General features: G+C 37.2%; 1 protein-coding gene and 1 pseudogene across 1 annotated transcript; both read right to left on the reverse strand.

Moving 5' to 3' along the window:
* Positions 1-7,734: 7,734 nt before the first annotated feature.
* Positions 7,735-8,661, reverse strand: LOC130836822 (olfactory receptor 7G3-like). Its single transcript, XM_057709402.1, has one exon. It carries the CDS (start codon positions 8,650-8,652, stop codon positions 7,735-7,737), a length of 918 nt encoding a protein of 305 aa, XP_057565385.1. The 5' UTR covers positions 8,653-8,661.
* Positions 8,662-19,574: 10,913 nt separating this feature from the next.
* Positions 19,575-20,510, reverse strand: LOC130836994 (olfactory receptor 7G2-like; annotated as a pseudogene).
* Positions 20,511-24,098: the final 3,588 nt, after the last annotated feature.

Here is a 24,098-nt window from a genome sequence, read left to right on the forward strand (position 1 = left end):
AATGATCCAAGGACTAATAGCAACATTAACTGGGAACTTGGTGGAAATGCAAATCTCAGTATCAGTCCAGAGCTACAACTGACAAACTCTGGACTAAGGACCAGCAAATTAAGTTTTAACACACCCACCAGATGAATATGAAATGCCCTGAAGTTTAAGAACTCGTACTCAAAAAAAGAAAAGAAAACTCTGTATATTGTGAACACATGGAGATATTCAAATCTTTCCCTTTGCTAATATTTTTCTTCTGTCATCATCTCTCACTATTCCTGTTTCCTCCACTTGGATTTTTGTCCCAAATTTTAATTGATCACCAACTCTTTTTCACACATTGTGCCAACTGCTGAGACTGAAACAAAGAATAAGACATGGCATTTCCTTCAGAAATATTTCTTGCCTCAAACACACACAGAAAACATGAGAATGAATTTATCCATGCTCTCTAGTAGAGTATGCTGCCCAAACTTTGTCCTGCCTCAGAAATCATCTGGAGGGCTTGTTAAATTAAAGATGAGTTATATCATACTATCACTCTTTTCACCCACAGGGACACAGATTAGGTGAGATTGCATGACGGACATGAAGTGTACAGTGTGTGACTAAGACTAGTTCTGAATTTGGATTCTCTTACTCCCTAGTTGACCTATCATGCTCAATGTCTTGGATATAACAGAATTAGCATCCCTAAAATATCACTCAGATTTCAAAAGCTGCATTTAAAATTGTAATTTTGCATCTTGAACAATGCCCCAAATCTTTTCCCTTCCCTGCAAGGTATGTCTTCCCCTACCCATGAAGTAGTGTGTAGTAGTGGCATCCACCCAAGTGTTAAGCTCTGCAACTGAGCAAAGATTTTAAAATACTTCCCTGAAGCCTGAAGCTTATGACTCCTTCCTGGAAATTATGCTTATCTGCATTAGTGGTTCATCTAAGAGAAACTGGTCAACTTTATTGAGGATATTTTCTACTTGTCCTAAAGGGACTTCCTTCTTTAAGGTAACAGATGGCATATCATTTTTAAAAACCAGCTAGTAAGGCCAGACACTATAAAACTCCTAGAGGAAAACATAGGCAGAACAATCTATGACATACATCAAAGCAACATCCTTTTTGACCCACCTCCTAGAATCATGGAAATAAAATCAAGAATAAACAAATGGGACCTCATGAAACTTAAAAGCTTTTGCACAGCAAAAGAAACCATAAACAAGACAAGAAGGCAACCCTCAGAATGGGAAAAAATATTTGCCAATGAAACAATGGACAAAGGATTAATCTCCAAAATATACAAGCAGCTCATGCAGCTTAATACCAAAAAAAGCAACTAACCCAGTCCACAAATGGGCGGAAGACCTAAATAGACATTTCTCCAAAGAAGACATACAGATGGCCAACAAACACATGAAAAGATGCTCAACATCACTCATCATCAGAGAAATGCAAGTCAAAGCCACAATGAGGTATCACCTCACACCAATCAGAATGGCCATCATCACAAAGTCTGGAAACCACAAATGTTGGAGAGGGTGTGGAGAAAAGGGAACTCTCCTGCACTGTTGATGGGACTGTAAGTTGGTACAGCCACTATGGAAAACAATTTGGAGTTTCCTTAAAGAACTAAAAATATAACTACCATATGATCCAGTCATCCCACTCCTGGGCATATACCCAAAGAAAACCATAATCCCAAAAGAAACTTGTACCATAATGTTTATTGCAGCACTATTTACAATAGCCAGGACATGGAAGCAACCTAAATGCCCATCAACAAATGAATGGATACAGAAGATGTGGCATATATATACAATGGAATATTACTCAGCTATAAAAAGGGATGAGATGGAGCTATATGTAATGAGGTGGATAGAACTACAATCTGTCATACATAGTGAAGTAAGTCAGAAAGAGAAGGACAAATATTGTATGCTAACTCACATATACGGAATCTAAAAATGGTACTGATGAACTCAGTGACAAGAACAAGGAAGCAGATACAGAGAATGGACTGGAGAACTCGAGGTATGGGAGGGGGCGGTGGGTGAAGGGGAAACTGAGACGAAGCGAGAGAGTAGCACAGACATATATATACTACCAACTGTAAAATAGTCAGTGGGAAGTTGTTGTATAACAAAGGGAGTTCAACTCGAGGATGGAAGATGCCTTAGAGGACTGGGGCAGGGAGGGTGGGGGGGACTCGAGGGGGGGGGCATCAAGGAAGGGAGGGAATATGGGGATATGTGTATAAAAACAGTTGATTGAACCTGGTGTACCCCCAAAAAAATAAAATTAAAAAAAAAAAAAAAAAAAAGGAATGAGATGGAGCTATATATAATGATGTGGATAGACCTAGAGTCTGTCATACAGAGTGAAGTAAGCCAGAAAGAGAAAAACAAATATTGTATGCTAACTCATATATATGGAATCTAAAAAAAAATAGTACTGATGAACCCAGTGACAAGACCAGAATAAGGATGCAGATGCAGAGGATGGATTGGAGGACAGGAGGTTGGGGGGTGGGCAGGGGGTGAAGGGGAAGCTGAGATGAAGTGAGAGAGTAGCATAGACATATATATACTACCAAATGTAAAATAGCCAGTGGGAAGTTGTGTATAACAAAGGGAGATCAACTCGATGATGGATGATGCCTTTGAGGGCCGGGATGGGGAGGGTGGGGGGGAGTTGAGGGAGGGAGGGAATATGGGGATATGTGTATAAATACAGCTGATTGACTTTGGTGTACCTCAAAAACTGGTACAAGAGTGTAAAGGAATTATATTCCAAAAAAAAAAAAAAAAAAAAAACGAGCTAAATGAGGGAAAGAATTAAATGCACAGGCTATTTAAAAAAAAAAAAAAAAAACAGCTGAAAATAGCAACAATGTGTGGTTCTTGGAAAACAGAGACCTAAAAGATAATGCAGATTTATATGATACTTATAAGATAAACAGGCATCCAAACACGATTGTGTCTGGAAAGCAGTAATCCTCCTCCTGGGGAAATCAGAAGTGTCCATGATAGCCTTTAGTACTTGGTGTATTACTTACACAAAAATACTCTGGGTTTAAACCAGCACCATACTTGTTTTGTGAATGGGAAAAAATCGTTCAACTGTATAAGAAGTCATGGTGTCCTCTTTTGTATGATAGAAACTATCATAAAACTTTATGGGGGTGCTGCAATGATGAGAAAGGAATAGAGAAATAGCAGCCAGCATAGCAGTCAGCATACGGGGCCCTTGTACTAATATTTCTTACTGTGTGTGGGGTTTTCTGTCTGTGAAAAAATGGCACCTCATTTTTTATTCCTCAGAGGAAGGCAGTGTGTGCGACAAGTTGAAGAAAGGCAGTAGAAGGAGTGCATACCCCTAGCATGGTAACTGCACATTTAAGGTAAGAGTTTATGAGCTGAAACTCCAGCTGCGAACATTTATCATGTATGAAAGGAATGAAGGAAACATTAATAGTATCAATATTCATTTGTTATAGGCATATATGAAATACCTAGCAATTAAAATGAATTAAAAAAATTATTCAGTTATATGAATCAATACTAATAATGAAAATCTATTAAAGTTTTGCATGACAAAAAATCTACAGCATGAGACAATTTATTTTTATTTTTTTAACTTTTTTCTTTTTATGAATTAATTAATTAATTACTTTATTTATTTATTGGCTGCATTGGGTCTTTGTTGCTACGAGCAGGCTTTCTCTAGTTGCAGTGAGCGGGGGCTACTCTGTTGCAGTGCGTGGGCTTCTCATTGTGGTGGCTTCTCTGTTGCAGAGCATGGACTCTAGGCATATGGGCTTCTGTAGTTGTGGCTCTCGGACTTTAGAGCACAGGCTCAGTAGTTGTGGTGCACAGGCTTAGTTGCTCCACGGTATGTGGGATCTTCCCAGACCAAGGCTCAAACCCATGTCTCCTGCATTGGCAGGTGGATTCTCAACCACTGCACCACCAGGGAAGTCCCTTAACTTTTTATTTTACATTGGAGTATATTTGACTAACATTAACTTCATATATGTTATTCCTATGCAATTTTTACTATGTTTAGTATTATCTTTCTGTAAACCATTGTATTCTTTTACATTTTGAAAGCTTTTTATAGAAAGAACCATACAGTACATGCCATTTACAATTGCCATTCTTATGTAATTTATTTTTGGTTAATGTTAATACATTTAGTCCCACTTCATTAATTTTGATTAACAGAGAATATTCTAATATATTGTTACATTCCAATTTACTTCTTCATTCCCTAACTGATAGGTATTATGGTTAGCCTTTTATCCTATATATGTTTACTAAGTACACATGCAGTATAAAGCCATGCATCGAGGGCACCATCACATTCAATATGGTTTTGTATCTGGGAATGAAATAATAGAAACAGAGGAAGATACAAAAGGGGTGCCTTCTGTATATATATATTATTTTATTGCTATCTAAAAAGACTGAAGCTGATATAGTCAATGTTGACATTTGTTCTCTCTAATGTTCTTATATAAAACATTTGGTAATTGTATAAAAAGAAATAAGTAGACTAGGAAGGCAGGCAGTTGACCCCTTTTTTTCCCACTTCTTCCCTAGTGTTTTCAAGCCCAGCTACAGGGAGAATATGAAATTATTTCTGTATAATGGTGTATCACAACCAGGAAGGGAAATCAAAGATAAAGCTGACCAAAGCCCTTCCCTATGACAACAGAAAACAATTGAAATAAATGTCAGAAATTTTAATAACAGTCATCATGTTTGAGAAGGGGGAGCTTTCTGCTCAGGAGGAAAACAGGTTCTGCCATTTCTTAGGGAAATTAGGAGACTAGCAGATTGAGAACTGGATAAGCATCAGTTCAAACGTACATGGGAACTCGTCAACAAGAAGACAGGTCTACTAGAGTCCCATGGGACATATGCTCCTGATCATTCCATGCATACACTCTTATTGATTCACATAGATAAATTTGTCATAAAACACCTACTCTCATTACGAAAACATTGTTTACTTAATTTGCCTGAATGACATCAGTGTAGAATGATGCTTGACATGACACCTGGATACTGCAGACAGAAAATCTATTCTCAGGAAGGTCAGGGAGACCAAGTGAGACAATGGACTCCTGATCAAGAAGGATCATCTCTGGAAGGAGGCTCAGGTACGGTGCTTCTTAACTAGGCAAAGGTTGTCACAAGATGACTCTTTACAGTTTCTATTTCCCTGGGGAACACTATTCAAAGGTCTTCATTAGACAAACATTTTTATCTCATTCTGGTCCCTGGACAGTGCAAATCCTTAATGACCAAGACAATAAAAGAGAGGAATTCATGATGGCTAATTCCTGACCCTGTTATGTCAGTTATACATCATCCATTCCCTCGACCTCTTCTTGCTCACCTCAATGTCACGTACTTTGCACAAATATACACAGGCTCCCTTACTAGTGAATTTCAGGCTTCCTTTTTAAAGTTATGAACAAAGGCATCTCTAATTAATATTATTAGGAAGCCTGATTCCAATTTTTTGTGCAAAAGCATAGTTTATGTATTGGGTATAAATAATATATTTATAAATATAGCTAAGACATTGTAAAATTCAAGCAGGGGTATTTCATCTTTAGAGTCTTTGAATGTCTGCTGTTCCTTAATTTCTCACATCTATTTTACAGACTAGAATCTGATTTTTCTCTGTGATCAGTTGTGACTGTGATAAATATATGCAGACTTCATACTCCCTTTTTAGACTTTCATTATCACCTTTTTTCAATTTTCACATAATAGATTCAATGTACATTTTCCCCACATCGGGGTATACTGGGTTGAATTATGTTGTTCATATTAGATTGTTCTATGATAAAAATACAATATCACTTAAGGCACTGGTATGCAGCTTTGTCCATTATTCAGTAGATCTCATGAGATTTCACTCATAATTTAAGTTGCAAGTGATGATCCATGTTAATATTTATTTAATATTTTCTTTAAGAATGTCAGTATTTTCATGTGCTCATCAATTTATTTTTCAATTTAACTTTCTGTATAAATTTTCTTATTCTATATTTTAAGATATAGTTTTTGAAAATAAACTTATGACAAGATGGCATTGTAATACCAATGTTCTCCATCTTAACACCAGTGAATTTCAAACACATGAATTTTGAGTAAAATATGCAAAGACTTAGCTGGGGCTCACAAAGAGATAAAGTTTTCCATCTACCACCAAAAGAATGGAAATGTAAAAGGGTAGGCAAGCTGGAACCAAGGGGCTCCACTGATTAATATATTTCCGTACTTAAGTAGATACTTACTCTTTTAGGTAATGAAAATTAAAGAATAAAACTGGACCACTTTCTTATACCACTCACAAAAGTCAAGTCAGACTGGATTAAAGACTTTAATTAAGATCTGCAATGTAAAACTCCTGAAGAAAGCACAGGAGTTAAGCTCTTTGATGTTGGTTTTGGCAATGAATATTTGGACTTGACACCAAAAGCAACAAAACAAAAATAAACAAGTAACTACCACAAACTAAAAAGCTTTTGCATAGGAAAGGAAACAAACAACAAAATGACCTTAATTTGATAAATTCCTTCCTTTTCCCAAATTCATGTTGGCTGATTGTCTCACCCTGAGAGACAAACAGAAGGATATGCTTTCCTTGCCACCTCTTTTAAAAAAATAGTTAGTCAGTGGGAAGTTGTTGTATAACAAAGGGAGTCCAACTCGAGGATGGAAGATGCCTTAGAGGACTGGGGCGGGGAGGGTGGGGGGACTCGAGGTGGGGGGAGTCAAGGAAGAGAGGGAATACGGGGATATGTGTATAAAAACAGATGATTGAACTTGGTGTACCCCCCAAAAAATAATAAAAAATAAATAAATAAATAACCAAAAAAAAATTAAAACTAAAGTGGGAAGTTGTTGTATAACAAAGGGAGTTCAACTCGAGGATGGAAGATGCCTTAGAGGACTGGGATGGGGAGGGTGGGGGGGACTCGAGGGAGGGTGGGGGGGAGTCAAGAGAGGGAGGGAATATGGGGATATGTGTATAAAAACAGATGATTGAACTTGGTGTACCCCCCCAAAAATAATAAATAAATAAATAAAATTTAAAAATTAAAAAAAAATATACGAGGCTGAATCAAAAATTATCCACACTCTGGCTGTAGAATTTATAGTAGTTTTAATATAATCAGAGTGCAGATAATTTTTGACTCACCTTCGTATATTTATTCATTAAGTTGTTCAATATAATTTTATATACATACCTAATGAAATTATTACTGCAGTCAGAATAACTATCATATTCATCTCTTCACATAATTACCATCTTTTTGGTGTGATAAGAGCAACTGATTTTTAATCTTCTGGCTATAATGACACCCTTGTTTAATTCTTTTTCCTCTCCTTTCCTCTCTCTGTCACTAACAGTCTCCTAAGAATATTCCCCTTGAAATTACTGTAGAAAGAATCCCCTATTCAGGTTTTAATTCAATGGAAACTGACCAAAAAATTATAATCCACGAATTCACGTACATTTTAAATCTCTCAGTTTTAGAGAAGACCAAAGTCAGTTTTCAAACCTAAACTGAATTGCTTTCGTTATTTTGGTATTTCATCACTGCAGCATAAGACCTTGGTGAAGGGAGAATCAGGCATTCTGACTAACCCATTATTCCTGTTTGTTGACCCATTCTGAAGCCCATGTACAAGGCAGGTGACACTTACAAAAAGGAGATATTCCTCACATAAGTTTCCTCAAGGCTTGCTTCATGTCTCTGTTCCTCAGGCTGTAGATAAAGGGGTTCAACATTGGAGGGACCACAGTGTACATCAATGAGGCTATCGCAGTCTTCTTGGAAGAGTGTGCAACTGCAGAACTAATATACACTCCAAAAGCTGTCCCATAAAATAAGGAAACAACCGAGAGATGAGATCCACAGGTGGAGAAGGCTTTGTATTTCCCACCAGCTGATGGCATTCGCAGAATAGAGGAGACAATTTGAGTGTAAGAGAAGGTAATCCCAAGGAGAGGAACACCCCCCAATATGCTAGTCACTAAATATATCAGGATGTTATTGACGTGGACATCAGAACATGCAAGCTTGATGACCTGATCAAGTTCACAGAAGAAATGGGGGATTTCCAGGTCTGTGCAGAAGGACAGTTGCAACACCATCAGGCTGTGGAGCAGGGCATCTGCACTGCTAATGACCAGGGACAGTAAAATCAACAGGCCACAGAGGTGGGAGTTCATGATGACCGTGTACCTCAGTGGTTGGCAGATGGCCACATAACGGTCATAAGCCATTGCTGCAAGGAGAAAGTTTTCCAAGCCTGCAAATAACAGGACAAAACAAACCTGGGTGAGGCAGCCTGTGTAACTGATGGATTTGCTCCGTCTTTCAATGTTCACAAGCATCTTGGGGACTGTTGTGGTGCTGAAACAGACATCAATGAAGGATAGGTTGGAGAGGAAGAAGTACATGGGGGTATGGAGGTGGGAGTCAGAGCTGATGGTCAGGATAATGAGTAGGTTCCCAAGCACAGTGATCAGGTATATGGTCAGGAATAGAGCAAAGAGGAGGGGCTGCAGTTCTGGATCCTCTGAGAGACCAAGGAGGAGAAATTCTGTTACATCTGTTTTGTTTTCTGTTTCCATGTTGTGGATGAGTCTGATGGGAGAAATACATGTGATAGGACACATAACAGATGTACAAGAACCCATTATTTTAAAACACTGTAATGTCTATATTGTAAATTGAACTGAATATTATTCATCTTTTCCTTTGGCTTCTCCCCCCCTTTTAGTCTCTCTCATTTCTTCAGCCTCCTTTCTTTCTATCCTCTCTGCTACACTCAAAACTAATTTATTCTTTCCCACATAGTACCAACTAATAGGAATAAAATAGGGAACAGTGTATGGCTTATTACTTGAGAATTCTCCAAAGCTTTCAACCAGCAAGCAGGGAAAACAAAACCAAGCATATTAAAAATGGGCTTTAAAGCGGAGTTTCTCAAACTGTTTTTTTTGCATCAAAATCAACTGGAGGGTTTTCTCAAAAGCCATATTGCTGGCCCCACATTCAGAATATGAGATTCAGAAGATTGGGTATGAGACTCAAAATTTGCCTTTCTAACAAATTCCCAAATATTGTTGTTGCTGGTTTAGGTTTTACCTTGAAGACCACTCTTCTAGAGCATAGATCATTGTAGGCATAGAAAATCAACTTGTCCACATGTCGAAGCAGACACAGCATAATTAATGGGGAAAATGGTGGCCCAACTCCTCAGCGTTCTCCTAGTGCTCTAGGAGTTCATGTTCATGACTCAATTCAACCTGTTCATTTTTTTTTTTTTTTTTTTGTCACATGGGCTTAGCTGCTCTGTGGCGTGTGAGATCTTCCTGGAGCTGGGATTGAACCCATGACCTCTGCATTGGCAGGCAGATTCTTAACCACTGCGCCACCTAGGAAGCCCTCAACCTGTTCATTTTTAATCTTATTTGCAAAGCAGAAGTAGAGACACAGATGCAGAGAACAAACATAGGGATACCAAGGGGGAAGGTGGGTGGGAAGAATTAGGAGACTAGGATTGACACATAGACACTACTAAATTTATTACTAAAATAAATAACTACTGAGGACCTACTGTATAGCTCAGCAAATTCTACTAAATGCTCTATGGTGACCTAAATGTGAAGGAAATCCAAAAAAGAGGGCATATATGTATACATAGAGCTGATTCACTTTGCTGTACAGTAGAAATTAACACAATATTGTAAAGCAACTACACTCCAGTAAATTAATTTTTTAAATTTTCTGTAAATATTAGGAATCAAACCTATTTTATCTATAACCAAATGTGCAAGGGCAGTATTTAGTAAATTCTTCAACACACTGAAAAATTTCAACCTCTTCATTTTCAATGTCATCAAATTCTGTTCTTTTAATTCCCCCTTTCCATTGCTGCCATCTTATTGGATTCTTATCACAAAACTTGTGCTATAATCATTGTAGTTAATAATGCTATTATCAAGTATCACTGAAATAAATACAATAATTATGATTAACTTCTCACGCTATGGCTAACACAGTGTTCTACTGTCAGGCATAATTTTCAGCACTGTTCTCATCCTAACTAGTTTTATTCTCTGTTGACCTATGAGTCAGGTGCTTCTAACATCCTCCTGTTTATCCATGGCCCCATGCAAAGATAAAGGTAAAGTGAGGTGAAGGTGCAAAATGCCTGATACTCGAGTAAGAGGTGGTGAAATGATTTGAACTCCGGTTTCCAGACTTTAGATTTGAACTCCTACCACCTGGTGATGCAAACTTTAGGAAGTACAGATTTATGTATCTAGAAGGATTGACCAAATTCCATCACTTGCTTCTGAAAACTTCCACCTATTAACTTCTTTCCCTGATTTTGAAGGTCTTCTAATATCTGACCACAAATGTAGTATCTAGAAGTGACAGCATCAAAACAGGGTCCACACTCAGAATCTACAATCAGGATTAGAGTATGCTACTTGAAACCTTAAGCTATTATGGCTATTATGTCAATGAAATTTTCTTTTCTTCTAATAATACAAGAGTATTTAACATATAATGTTATGATAATATTTGTATATTTATATATACCAAAAAAAGAAGAACTGGAAGAAATAGGAAGTGCATGGTATTTTTAAAATAATGAAAAAATAAATGTTAGTGTGTTCAAAGCAGAATCCTAAAGTCTCCCAACACAAATGTCCAGCTTGCCTGACAAGAGCAGTGCTACAGTAGTAGGAAGAGGGAGATAATTACCAAATTAGCCTTAAAATGGAAAAGCAAACTGAGAATATTACATCTGGATACCTGGAAACATTGATAGTTGTGGGACTTAAAATTTTAATCCCTAAAAGTAGCTTAGTAGAGAGCCTAGGACCTGGTAACTGTGAAGTACCTGTTATTTAAGATGATCATGGTTATTGGGTGAGAGAATCAAACCTTATTTTTAGAAATTTCCTGACTTTTCCAATACACACACACACACCAGTGTAAGAAAAAAACACATGCACACGCTTTTCTGTTTAACTCTCAGCCACGTTTTAAAATGCAAAGCAATAGGAAATTGTGGCATACATTTTCAAATTTTAAACTGAGTCATAATTATCTCCATTAATAGATAATTACTTCTAAATCTCTTTTTACTTTTCTTTTTTACCTCCCATTGTAGCCCATTGAGATCTATCACTTCTTTCCTTTCCTTCTTTTTATGGTAGACTATGGAAATAATTAGTCCCTTGCTACTCAGCAATGTGATCGCTTCTATACTACTTTTGGTGGGGGCATGTCGGTCTCTGTTGTATAAAAACTGACAATATTAAGGAAAGAAATGTAGAAAATCAGTATGGAATTTCACATCATCTGCCTTCTATGACTTCAGTCCCCATCAAAATCTAGGTCAAGCAGCCTTCCTTACCTCCCAAAGGAATCCTTACTTTAGTATCAACTTGAGAACATTCCAGTTTCCTGTGTCATAGTGAGTTGCTAAGAATTTAATCATTGGTTCACCCAAAACTCACAAGAGGTATTTATTTGGCTATGTCCTGGGTGCATCAATGGTTATGCCAAATATTCTTGTGAACCAATGCTTTAGAAAAAGTCTGTAAAGCTGTCTCTTATGTGAATAGCTCATTAGGACACTAATATTTGGAACTGAATGGCCCTCAGTAAACTCTGCTTCAACAATGACAAAATATGGGCTCTTAGTGTGGAGTTATAAAAGCTAGCAACTGTAACAGCATCAATTAAGATTTTAACTTAGTCACTTCTGAGTTTAATTTTGTCTCCAGCACTTGCTTTGTAAACTAGGAAATTTTTTCAACTGGGGGAGAAGCCTCAATCCTATTTGGACAATGGGAACCATCATGAAAACTTACGAGAATATAGCAGGGATGAGTAATGAGTAGACAAAATCACAAGTACAATATTTTATATACAAGACACCCAATATTTCCTATTGTGATTTGTTTCTGCCATGGACACAAGCGGAACCACCTGGCATGATTCATTATAAAAGAAAAGTGATAGGAGGAGCAAGGTAAAGGAAGAGAAGAAAAAGGAAGAGCATCTTTAGCATGACAACTGTAATTTTCAGGGACGAATGGATGTGCTGAAACACCTGTTGGAAATCTCACTTATGTAGGGAAACAGGATGGGTGAATCACCCAAATAAACATCAATACTTAATGCTCAATTCTCATGGACACATGATAAAATGTATAGCAATTAAAATGAATAATTAGACCTAGACATATCAACACAATTTAAAAACTCCAAAGAGAAAGAATTTGACTAACATGACATCAATATCATGTTACAATTTAAATATTTTAAAATAACAAGATACTAAAAGTTCAATTCTTATTATACAACATTGCAAGCACAAAAAGGTACAGATAACGAAGTAGATATTTTAAAGAATTAAATTAATACATATTTATTTTTTCACATCCTCAATGAATTTTCATTCCCCAAGGGAACCACCGTGCTGAACTTGGTATCCATTATTCTCCTACAATTTTAATACATTGAATACATATCCATAAATTATATTCTTGTTTTACATTTAACATTTACAAATTGTACGTGGAATTTTGCATTTTGTTTTTTTTTAAATAATATGTTTAATGTCTTGGTACAGCTTTTTCTTGCTCATTAACTTTAACTATCTTACCTAATTCCTACATCTTATTACATCACATTTTATTTATCCATTTTCCTATTGAGGGACATTTTCATTATTGCCTTTTACACACAAACACATACGTAATGTGTAAAACAATTTTAAATAACATATGGAGAACAACCAAATTCAGAATTGTGGTTGCCTCTAGGAATGAAAGGGAACATAAAATATATTTTCTATTTATTCATATTTTTGTTAATTTAATAAAAGAGCTCTGACAGCAAAACAAAAAGTTTTACTAATTCTGGAAGCATGGATATATGCTTATTTGTCCTATGGTGCTCTCCCCTTTAAGATATTTCATAGATTACTAAAGAGAAAAAGGCAGACTGGGGTGTTGTTTGGGGATCTGCCTCATTCTCCACCTCTTCTTTCTTAGAATACTCATAATTATGAGACATTTTCAAAACCAATTTTTCTCCTAGAAAGTGGTATCATGAGCAAGCAATGGAAAGGAAAGCAGAAGCTGGCAGCACGCCTCTGCCCCTTGACAAAGTAATAAAGAACATGTAAGAGAAGCTTAGAACATATCTTTAAGTTGAGCAAGCAGATTACTCTTGAGGATGGAAAAAGTCCCTGACCTTTAGGATCTGAGTAGGAGATTAACAGAAACAGAGGTAGTCAAGCGTGGGTGCAAAAGGTGCAAGGAAACAGACCGAGGAGAAGATAGTGGACCATTAGCAGCACCTCCCAGGTGACCTAGTTCTACTCATCTTCTGCAGTCACTCACCTCACAGCTGCCTCCAAATCAGCTGCTAAACAAAAACCTGTCCTTATTTGCAAAACATGAAATAGAAGACTTCGAATGCATGGTGCCAACACTAAGTGATGATGTTCAGTTCTTCTCTGGATGGGAAGGAGAAAAATGGAAGCTCTGTATCCATTCAGGGAGCACAGAAAGACAGGGAAGCACTGGGCTTCTGTGCAGAAATGATGGCCCCTGGGACTAGGCTCAGGTTGTGCTGCATATGACCTGGGTTGATTGTTGAGTGGGGTGGTCAAAGGCAGACTATCTGCAGTCTCTCTGTCTCTTGGGGCTTCAATATCCAAAGCTCCTCATTAGTCAAACTCTTTTACTCTCTTGTGATAACCGGGCAGCTCAAATCCTTAAGGAGTAAGGCTCAGAGGTGAAAAACTTTGCTGTGAATGATTCTTTACCCTGAGCGGTCAAATGTATGACACCTTCTCCCTGCACATTTCTTGGTTCACATTAATTTCAAGTACCCTACACACTTCAACAGACCTTCCTGTTGTTACTGTATTACAGTTGTTCTTTCAAAAAAAAATCTATATTTAAAGGCAAGGCTCTCCTAAGAACAATATTAGGAAAACTGATACTACTTTTTTTTTTTTTTTTTTTTGGGCACACGGGCTTAGTTGCTCCGCGGCATGTGGGATCTTCCTGGAGCTGGGATTGAACCCGTGACCTCTGCATTGGCAGGCGGATTCTTAACCACTGCACCACCTAGGAAGCCCGTGATACTACTTTTAAGCTCAAAAACATAGTTTCCATATATGGGTAGATATATATTACCTGTATAAATACATGTGATAATATAGTGAATGAACCTTGTAAGTGCAAACACTAAGGGCTAATTTTATGTGTGGTTTATTGAACATTGATTCTATTTAGGTATACAGTATTTATCAATTTCTTATATATTGTGTGTACTCAAATGAAACAGGCATTTTACCTCTTTATAATTTCAGAACAAACTTTTCCCAAATTGATATTAGTAGCTTCAATATATTTTTCACATTTAGGACCATGGGTTGAAATTATGTTTCTTGGTTATACATCCTGTCACAGTAAAATTTAAAGTATTAGAGTAGAAGCCAATCTGTGATACCAGGCATCTTTGAGGATGTAGCCATAAATTTGGGAGCTTATTTTTCATAACAAAATTAATTATATCTGACTGGTATGATAATTATTGACAGTATTTATTGTATAAATACAATATACATTGATCAGAAGGGAGATCTCAGAGAAAAACCAAACCATCAATGGACATTTATTTATTGTAGAAGTGGGATTACAACAAATGGATGGGCTAATTAAATAGTGCAGGGACATAAGATGAATTTAGCTTACTATCTCACATCAAAGTCAAAATTAATCTCCAAGTGGGGTCACAAAATGTGCAAGCCAAAACTATAAACCCTTTTTGTGAGGTAAGCATGGGTTACAGCATCAGGACCTATTGAGGATGAACCATGAAAATAAATATTGAGAAATTCAGCTATATTAAAACTAAACATTTATGTTCATCCAAAAAAAATTGCAAACGATTTTCCAAGAAAACCCACAAACCTATTTAAAGACATTTTCAATGCCTATAACTAACAAAAGATTATTTTTATTTAATTTCAATTACTTCAATTTAAACTAAATAGAGAACGATTATGAGCTAATAAGAAAAAAAATTAGGTAGATCAATAAAATACCATAAAAAGATATTTCATAGAAAAGGAAAAAATATATGACCCAAAATATGTGACAAGACTCTCGGTCTCATAAGAGGAGAAATCTAATTTAGATATTTTATAACCATTTAGTTGTCAGGGTAAATGAAAACGTGTTGAAAATGTCGTGGATCTCAAGATACTTCTTGTGGCAATGAAAATTGATTAAACCACTTAGGAAAACACTATGGAACTACCCAAAGAGAGTAGGCACTCCTACATACACAACTCCACTCCTAATATAAAACTTCCCCCCATTTCTACGAGAATATATATATATATATATATATATATATATATATTACTCAAACGCTGATATTCAACAGAAAACTAGCTACCCAAAACTTCCATCCACATCATAAAGGATAACTTTTTTTTTTCTTTTTTAAGCTCTTTATTTGAATATAATTGCTTTACACTTTTGTACCAGTTTTTGAGGTACACCAAAGTGAGTCAGCTGTATTTAAACATATATCCCCATATCCCCTCCCTCCCACAACTCCCTCCCACCTTCCCTATCCTGGCTCTCTAAGGCATCACCCATCATCGAGTTGATCTCCCTTTGTTATACAGCAACTTCCCACTAGCTATCTATTTTACAGTTGGTAGTGTATATATGTCTATGCTACTCTCTCACTTCTTCCCAGCTTCCCCTTAGCCCCCCACCCCCCAACCCCGTGTCCTCCAGTCCATTCTCTGCATCTGCAAGGGATAACTGTTTTTTGATATCACCATACACAGTGTAAAATGATATGGCATAGAAAGCAAAAGAATTAATGCTACATAAACAACAGGTTTGAAACCCAGTGGCAAAATGATGCAAAAAATAAAGACACAGAACTCAAGTTTTGAGAAGCTACTTTTATTAACTCAAAAAGAAGCAAATTTATTTTTTAAATATAGTTAATAAATTGTATAGGGCTGTATATAGGTGTGATAAAAAGATGCAGTTGAATCCCATGAAAATGCTAGTGTGCAGAGGAACATGAACAAATACTGCCAATTTCATAGAATTCAGCCTAGTCGAACATTGAACAAATAATAAAAGTAGAATTCATCAGAATGGTTACCACTGCGATGGGAAGGGTGATATGACTTAGAAAATCTTCAAGCATAGTCTAATGCTTTATTCTTAACCTGATATATGTGTTTGTGTGTATTTATGTTTATGTGCTATATGTATTTTCATCAAATCACTACTCCTTAAGAACTATAGGTACATTTTATACACCACATCTTATATGATATTTTAACAAGTAAAATTGATGTAAGGTCTTTCATATTCCAAAATGCAAATACAGTCTCCTATGTTCTTCTAATATTAACAGTCATGTTTCTCAGACTTTGAGTGCATCAGAAATTCACAAAGTGCTTATTTATAGAACTCATCCTTTGGATGTCTCCCCAGTGATTCAAAGCCAATATTTCTCACCAGATTTCCAGTGAGATCTGTAAATCTGCAATATACACAAGGGCCTCAGCTGATCCATCTCTGTTGGTGTCTGTGCATGTCAACGGAGGAAACTCAGCACTAGGAGACAAATGGGCAAGAGGCAGGGAGCTGTCCTCAAGTTGTTATGCTGACACAATTCTTCTCCCCACTGATGAATTGCATCCTTTAATTCTACTGTAACCTCCATCATTTTCTCCCACCACACACACATCCAGAAAGATGCTTTGTCTGATGGCCCCACATTTTTGTACTTGGGGAAAAGGTGATGATTAGTAACTCTTCCCGTTTACCTTTTCTCCTGCTCAACTTTACATTCAACCTTTCCACAGAAACACTGCTTTCTTCATCGACACATTTTACAGTTTTGCATAAGAACCCAAATTATACAGCCAACTTTAAGACTTAAGTGAGCCATTAATTTTACTTATCTTGATAATCTGTGTGGAATCCACTGGAGATGAGTAAGAAATACAGCAAGGTGAGGGAATTAAAGAGACAGCAAAAATTTAGATACATTCTTATCAGTGAATCAGTGAGTAGGAATCAAAGCAAATAAAGTGTCAGAAAGAGATTAACAACCATTACCCTGCCTATCCAATAGTTGGTTATTTGATTATATTACTCAGGCCATAAAAAGCTGCTGATAGAATATTACCATAACGTTAAACAAATATAGATGCTGACACAGGTGATAAAAGTATGAGTGAAAATTGATTGTAAGGCTTACAGTAGTGACAAGATATGGAATACTATGATACCAGTTGAATGTTATTGAGGTACAACTATATGTCAGGCATCGTGTAAGTGTTTGCAGTTCTTACGAGGGTTGACTGCCAAACAGGAATTAATTTTAGATGGTCAGTCTAAGACTTTTATAATAATCGTTTTTCCCTGCTGCAGGTATAGGATTAAGAAAGGGCATATGATCCTATTCTCAGTGACAAGACAAAGGCAGTTATTATGGACTATGCAATGGAAAGGTCAAATATCAAATGACCCAAGAAAGGACAGTGTTTTCAGTCTGGGGGCATCATGACCAAGTACAACATCTGCATCTGTTGCCACTGCCAGTCCTAAGATGAAGCCACTTCAAGGAGAACTAGTGCATCACTACCCTCCTATCCTAGTACATTCCCTACCTCTGAATTAACAGTAGTAAAAGGCAACTCTCTTTCTTCTTTGAAAATATAACAGTCAAGGTTTCTATTTCTTATTAGAACCAAAGACCTTTACAGCTTGAAACTTGGATCTCTCATAATCATTTCAATCCACTGAGATAATCTAATTATATCAATGTTACAGATGATGAAACTGAGGATGGTGGAGTCTGATATTGCTGCAGAGAGATAGTTTAATTGAGGCATCTGTCAGTAATTGCCAACTAGGAGAAGGAAAGGTCAGCTCCTTTGTTTACTGTAAGAAGATATGGGTGAAATTCATATGGTCCTACCCATGGGTTAAGGTAGAAGCTAATCTCTACCTATAACCATGGCTTTGCTTAAATCCTTTCCCTGCCCTATCAAAATTCTTCCACTTTCTTCTGAGAATGTGCTCCCCTAAAATTACTATAAGAACATCCCTGGGGACTTCTCTGGTGGTGCAGTGGTTAAGAATCCGGCTGCCAATCCCACTACTGGGCATATACCCAGAGAAAACCGTAATCCAAAAAGAAACATGTACCATAATGTTCATTGCAGCACTATTTACAGTAGCCAGGACATGGAAGCAACCTAAATATCCATCAACATATGAATGGATAAAGAAGATGCAGCACATATATACAATGGAATATTACTCAGCCATAAAAAAGGATGAAATTGAGTTATTTGTAATGAGGTGGATAGACATAGAGTCTGTCATACAGAGCGAAGTAAGCCAGAAAGAGAAAAACAAATACCATATGCTAACTCATATATATGGAATCTAAAAAAATGGTGCTGATGAACCCAGTGACAGGTCAAGAATAAAGATGCAGATGTAGAGAATGGACTTGAGGACACGGGGTGGGAGGCAGGCAAAGGGGAAGCTGGGACGAAGTGAGAGAGTAGCATTGACCTATATACACTACCAAATGTAAAACAGATAGCCAGTGGGAAGTTTCTGCATAACATAGGGAGATAAACTCAACGATGGGTGATGCCTTAGAGGGCCAGGATAGGGAGGGTGGGAGGGAGTCACGGGAGGGAGGGGCTATGGGGATATATGTTTAAATACAGCTGATTCATTTTGGTGTACCTCAAAAACTGGCACAACAGTGTAAAGCAATAAAGAGCTTAAAAAACATTTTTTTAAAAAAAGCCAAATTAACCAAAAAAAAAAAAGTATCCAGCTGCCAATGCAGGGGACATGTGTTCGAGCCCCGGTCTGGGAAGATCCCACATGCCACGGAGCAACTAAGCCCTGGTTCCACACCTACTGAGCCTGAGCTCTAGAGCCTGTGAGCCACAACTCTTGAGCCCATATGCTGCAACTACTGAAGCCCACATGCTGCAACTACTGAAGCCCACATGCCTATGGAGCCCATGCTCCACAACAAAGAGAAGCCACCACAATGAGAAGCCCATGCACCAAAACAAAGAGTAGCTCCCGCTGGCCACAACTAGAGAAAGCCCGCGTGCAACAACAAAGACCCAACTCAGCCAATAAAATTAATTAATTAATTAATTAATTAAAAAAACATCCCTGGGCCTGAGTTCTATATCTCTGGAATGTGAACTCAAAAAAGTGATTTTAGTCAGTGAAAGTCATTTGTCAAACATAAGACTTAGACAAAGAGCAAAATCAGACTTCAAGCCTAAGCTGAAATGCAGCTTATCAGGTCATTTTAGAAGACTGTTGTGATAAAAGAGTTAGGTAGACAGGAAAAAAAAAACCAGAATACCTTTCCCCTTGACTCATTGTAGAAATCAGGGCTATATGATGACACATCACTAAAGTGAAGTTATCCTACTAATGATTTTTCTGAAGGCTCCCTTCATATCCTTTTACCTCAGGCTATAAATAAAGGGGTTCATCATTTGAGGAACCACAGCATAGAAAACTGAAGTCACTGCTCTCTTCCTGGAAGAGTCAGTAACTGCAGAAGTAATGTGCACCCCAATACCTGTACCATAGAATAAGGTGACAACTAAGAGATGAGACCCACAGGTGGAAAAATCTTTATATTTTCTGCCAGCTGATGGCATTCAGAAAAGAGAAGAGACAATTCTAGTATAAGAGAAAATGATCCCAGTGAGAGAAATACCACCCCGTATACTAGCCATAAAATCCAGCAGGTAGATGTTGATGTGGGAATCGGAACAGGCAAGCTTGATGACCTGAGCAAGTTCACAGAAAAAGTGGGGGATTTCCAAGTTTGTGCAGAAGGACAGCCGCAAAGCCATCAGACTGTGAAGCAGGGCATCCACAGTGCTAAGGCACAAGGAAAGTAGAATCAACAGCACACAGAAGTGGGGGTTCATGATGACTGTGTACATCAGGGGGTAACAAATAGCCACATAGCGGTCATAGGCCATTGATGCAAGGAGACAATTTTCCAAACCAACAAAGACCAGGATGAAACAGAGCTGGGTGAGGCACCCTGCATAACTGATATGCTGATTCTGCGCTTTGATGTCCACCAACATCCTTGGAATTGTGGTTGTGCTTGTACGGATGTCAGTAAAGTACAGATTGGAGAGAAAGAAGTACATTGGAGTGTGGAGATGGGAATCAGAGAGGACAGCCAGGACAATGAGCAGGTTTCCCAGCATGGTGACCAGATACATGGACAGGAACAGGCAGAAGAGGAGGGGCTGCAGTTTGGGGTCATCTGTCAATCCCAGGAGAAGGAATTCTGTATCATCTGTTTGGTTTCTGGGTTCCATGCTGTTGATTAATCTGATGGAAAGCAGTGGATGTCAAGAAAATAAAAATAGGGCCCTTGGACCTGCAGCAGCAGTACCTGGAAACTTGTTTAAAATGCCATTTCTTGGGCCCCGCTCCAGACTAACTGATGATAAGCTCCAGGAATCTGTTTTTAAAAAAACTCTGTTTTAACAAGCTCTGCAAATGAGTCTGACATACATCAAAGTCATAGAACTGTTGCTTTGGGAAAATGCTCAACTACACTGTGAACCTAGTGAATATTCCAATATTTCCCTCTATTTATTTCTCTCTTCACCCATCTTCTCTTTCTCCTCTTCTCCCCTCTACTCACTTAATCAGCCCATATTTTTATTGTACGATGACTATCTAACACATTGTGGAAAGTTCTTAGAATGGAATAAAGAAGTCATGGCTTTATTCCTTCAGAATTATTCCACACTTTCAAACAATCAGAAATATGAGTAAAATTAAAATCTGTCTCATCTTTAAGGACGGTCTTCTCCTAAACCAATAAATGATTAAAAACAAGCATATGTCATGTTGAATGGGAGAACAGATGAAATGCACAGGATCTAAAAAGACAGATAAAAATAACAATTGTTGGTCCTCAAAAGACAGATACTTGCAAGTTCACACTAGTAGAAGGGGTCCTAACAGTAATGTCCCCGTGCAGTAGTGATTATTCCTCTCCTGAGGGACACAAAAGTGGCCATAAGAGGATCAATCATTTGAGAAAATATTTAGACTCGGACACTCTGATTTTAATCCTGGCTGCAACACTTGCTTTGTAATGGGGAAAGTGCTGAACTGTATGAGAAGCTCAGTGTATAACTGAATGTGTCATAAAACTTATTAGGATTGTTGTAATCATTAGAAAGATGAACAGATGTAAATCAGCTGCAAAGGGCTCAGCATATGGGACTCTCACAGTGAAATTTCCTATCGTGATATTTTTTTCCTGTCATGAACAGTAGTAGTACATGTCATGTTTCACTCCTACAGGGGAGCTGGTGGGATGGGGCAAATTGATGAAAGGAGGAAAAGGAACCTTTCCAGCATGAGCATTGCAAGTTTAGGGATGGGTTTATGTGCTAAAATTCCTTCTGGGTATCTTGTTCATTTACAAGGAAAAGGAAGGAAATATCAATAATATTGATATTCATTTGACATGAACATAAAGCAAATAAAATGAATCAATTAATAAAATAAGAGATATATGAATCAATACAAGCAATGAAAACTATAAGATAAAATTGTGTTCTATAAAGTCTACAGCATATAAAATTTTAGAGTGTACTTTAACCGACATACATATGTTTATTTTTATTAGGGATTATTCAAGCATAATAAAATGTATAGAGACTAGTAATAAAGGTCGGTACCTGCCGGTCAACATTATCAAATCCACACACTTCACCATCCTCTCCTTAGGTATTTTCATTGCAATAAAAAATAGATACAATTCCAATTATTTTCCTTCCCTAAGGAAACCACTACACTAACTTGATATCTAGTATACCACTACACTTTTTATTGTTTTTGGTATTATTCTTTCATTAGCAAAGTCTTCATTTTTTTCATTTTAAAAAGGCATGCATAGGCAAAATCATATTATGTGTCATTTACAATTGGTTTTTGAACATAATACATTTTTATTAATGTTGACATATTAAGTTTTGCATCACTTTAAGTACCAAAGAATTTTCCACTATGCTGTCACATCATTATTTATTTCTTCATTTCCTAGCTGAGTATCTTATGATGTACAACTTTTATCATATATATTATACATAAAACCACACATATAAATGTAATATGTATATGTAATATACATGTAAACACATATGTAAATATATATACACTTACAAATACATATACAATGCCTCTTTGAGGGGAAGTAAGGGGAATATGGAAAGAGTGCTTTTTGTAAGTGTATTATTTTGTTATTTCATCTTAAAAATGGTATGAAGCTGATACATCAGAATGCCAATATTTGTTAATTCTGGTAAGGGCTAGATCATGGCATTTTTATATTATTAGTAAATTTTATGCTTTTCTTATAATTTAAAATACTCAGTAGTTTCATAAAGATGAACAAGTAGACAAAGGAAGTAGTCAGCTCTCTCTATCTGGGTCTACACTTCCTTCTCTGGAGCCTCCACAGCCAGGCAACAAAGAGAACACCAAAGCTCTGTCTATACAGATGTATGAGAAGATAATGAGAAGATAAGGTGAAACCTCCACCACATCAAGGATGCAAGGAAATGTCAGAGAATTTGACTATATATAAAATAGACATTCAACAAGGACCTACTGCATAGCACAGGGAACTCTACTCAATATTCTCTAATAACCTATATGGAAAAAAAAATCTGAAAAAGAATGGATATATGTATATGTATAACTCAATCACTTAGCTGTACACCAGAAACTAACACAACGTTGTAAATCAACTATACTCCAGTAGGAAACAAAAATTAAATTTTAAAAAAGTCAGAGAACTTGAGAACAGTCATCATGTTTGAGAAGGGGACAGCTTAAGCTCAAGAGCAAAATGGTTCTTGTCTCTATAAAGACAGAGTAGAAGATTAGCAGAATGAGAGCTAAGTATTATCATAAAGATACAAAGGAAACTGTAAGTCAGGCAGGAATCCCATGGGGGACTTATTACTGATCATCTTAGAAATGGACTCTCTTCACAGTTGTGCAGAGATTAAAATAAACACCTGCCTTCATGTCCAAAGCATTGTCTAAGAGATGTCAGGTTACCTGACTTTCATCATTGTGAAATGATACTTGACATCTTCCCTGGATATTGAATGATGGAGAAAGAGGTCTATCTCTGAGAAGAGCAGAGGGACTGAGTGAAGACCTGGGCTTCCAGGCAAGAGGGATCATCTCTGGCTTACTGAGCTCCTCCCACCCAGCCCTACCCACCATCAGTCCCTCCCATTAGGAAGCAAGTCCCTCCTAAACAGCTTCCTCCACCAGAGGGCAGACAGCAGAATCAGCAGTATCAGCAGTATTTCATCTTGTGGAACTGAAAACCACAGCCACAGAAAGATAGAGAAAATGAAAAAGCAGAGGACATTGTACCAGATGAAGGGACAGGATAAAACTCCAGAAAAACAACTAAATGAAGAGGAGATAGGCACCCTTACAGAAAAAGAATTCAGAATAATGATGGTGAAGATGATCCAGGACTTTGAAAAAAGGCTGGATGCAAAGATTGAAAAGTTTACCAAAGACCTAGAAGAATTAAAGAGCAAACAAACAGAGATATGCAACACAATAACTGAAATGAAAAATACACCAGAAGGAATCAATAGCAGATTAACTGAGGCAGAAGGACGAATAAGTGACCTGGAAGACAGAATGGTGAAAATCACTGATGTGGAAAAGAATAAAGAAAAAAGAATGAAAAGAACTGAAGACAGCCTAAGAGACCTCTGGGACAATGTTAAATGCACCAACATTCGCATTATAGGGGTCCCAGAAGGAGAAGAGAGAGAGAAAGGACCTGAGAAAATTTTGGAAGAGATTATAGTTGAAAACTTCCCTAACATGGGAAAGGAAACAGCTACCCA

Source organism: Hippopotamus amphibius, chromosome 15 (assembly GCF_030028045.1).
Source record: "Hippopotamus amphibius kiboko isolate mHipAmp2 chromosome 15, mHipAmp2.hap2, whole genome shotgun sequence".
NCBI classification, from domain to species: domain Eukaryota; kingdom Metazoa; phylum Chordata; class Mammalia; order Artiodactyla; family Hippopotamidae; genus Hippopotamus; species Hippopotamus amphibius.

What these genes read in the sequence shown, in the direction of transcription:
- LOC130836822 (XM_057709402.1), bottom strand. Translation starts at nt 8,652, where the DNA reads ATGGAAACAGAAAACAAAACAGATGTAACAGAATTTCTCCTCCTTGGT.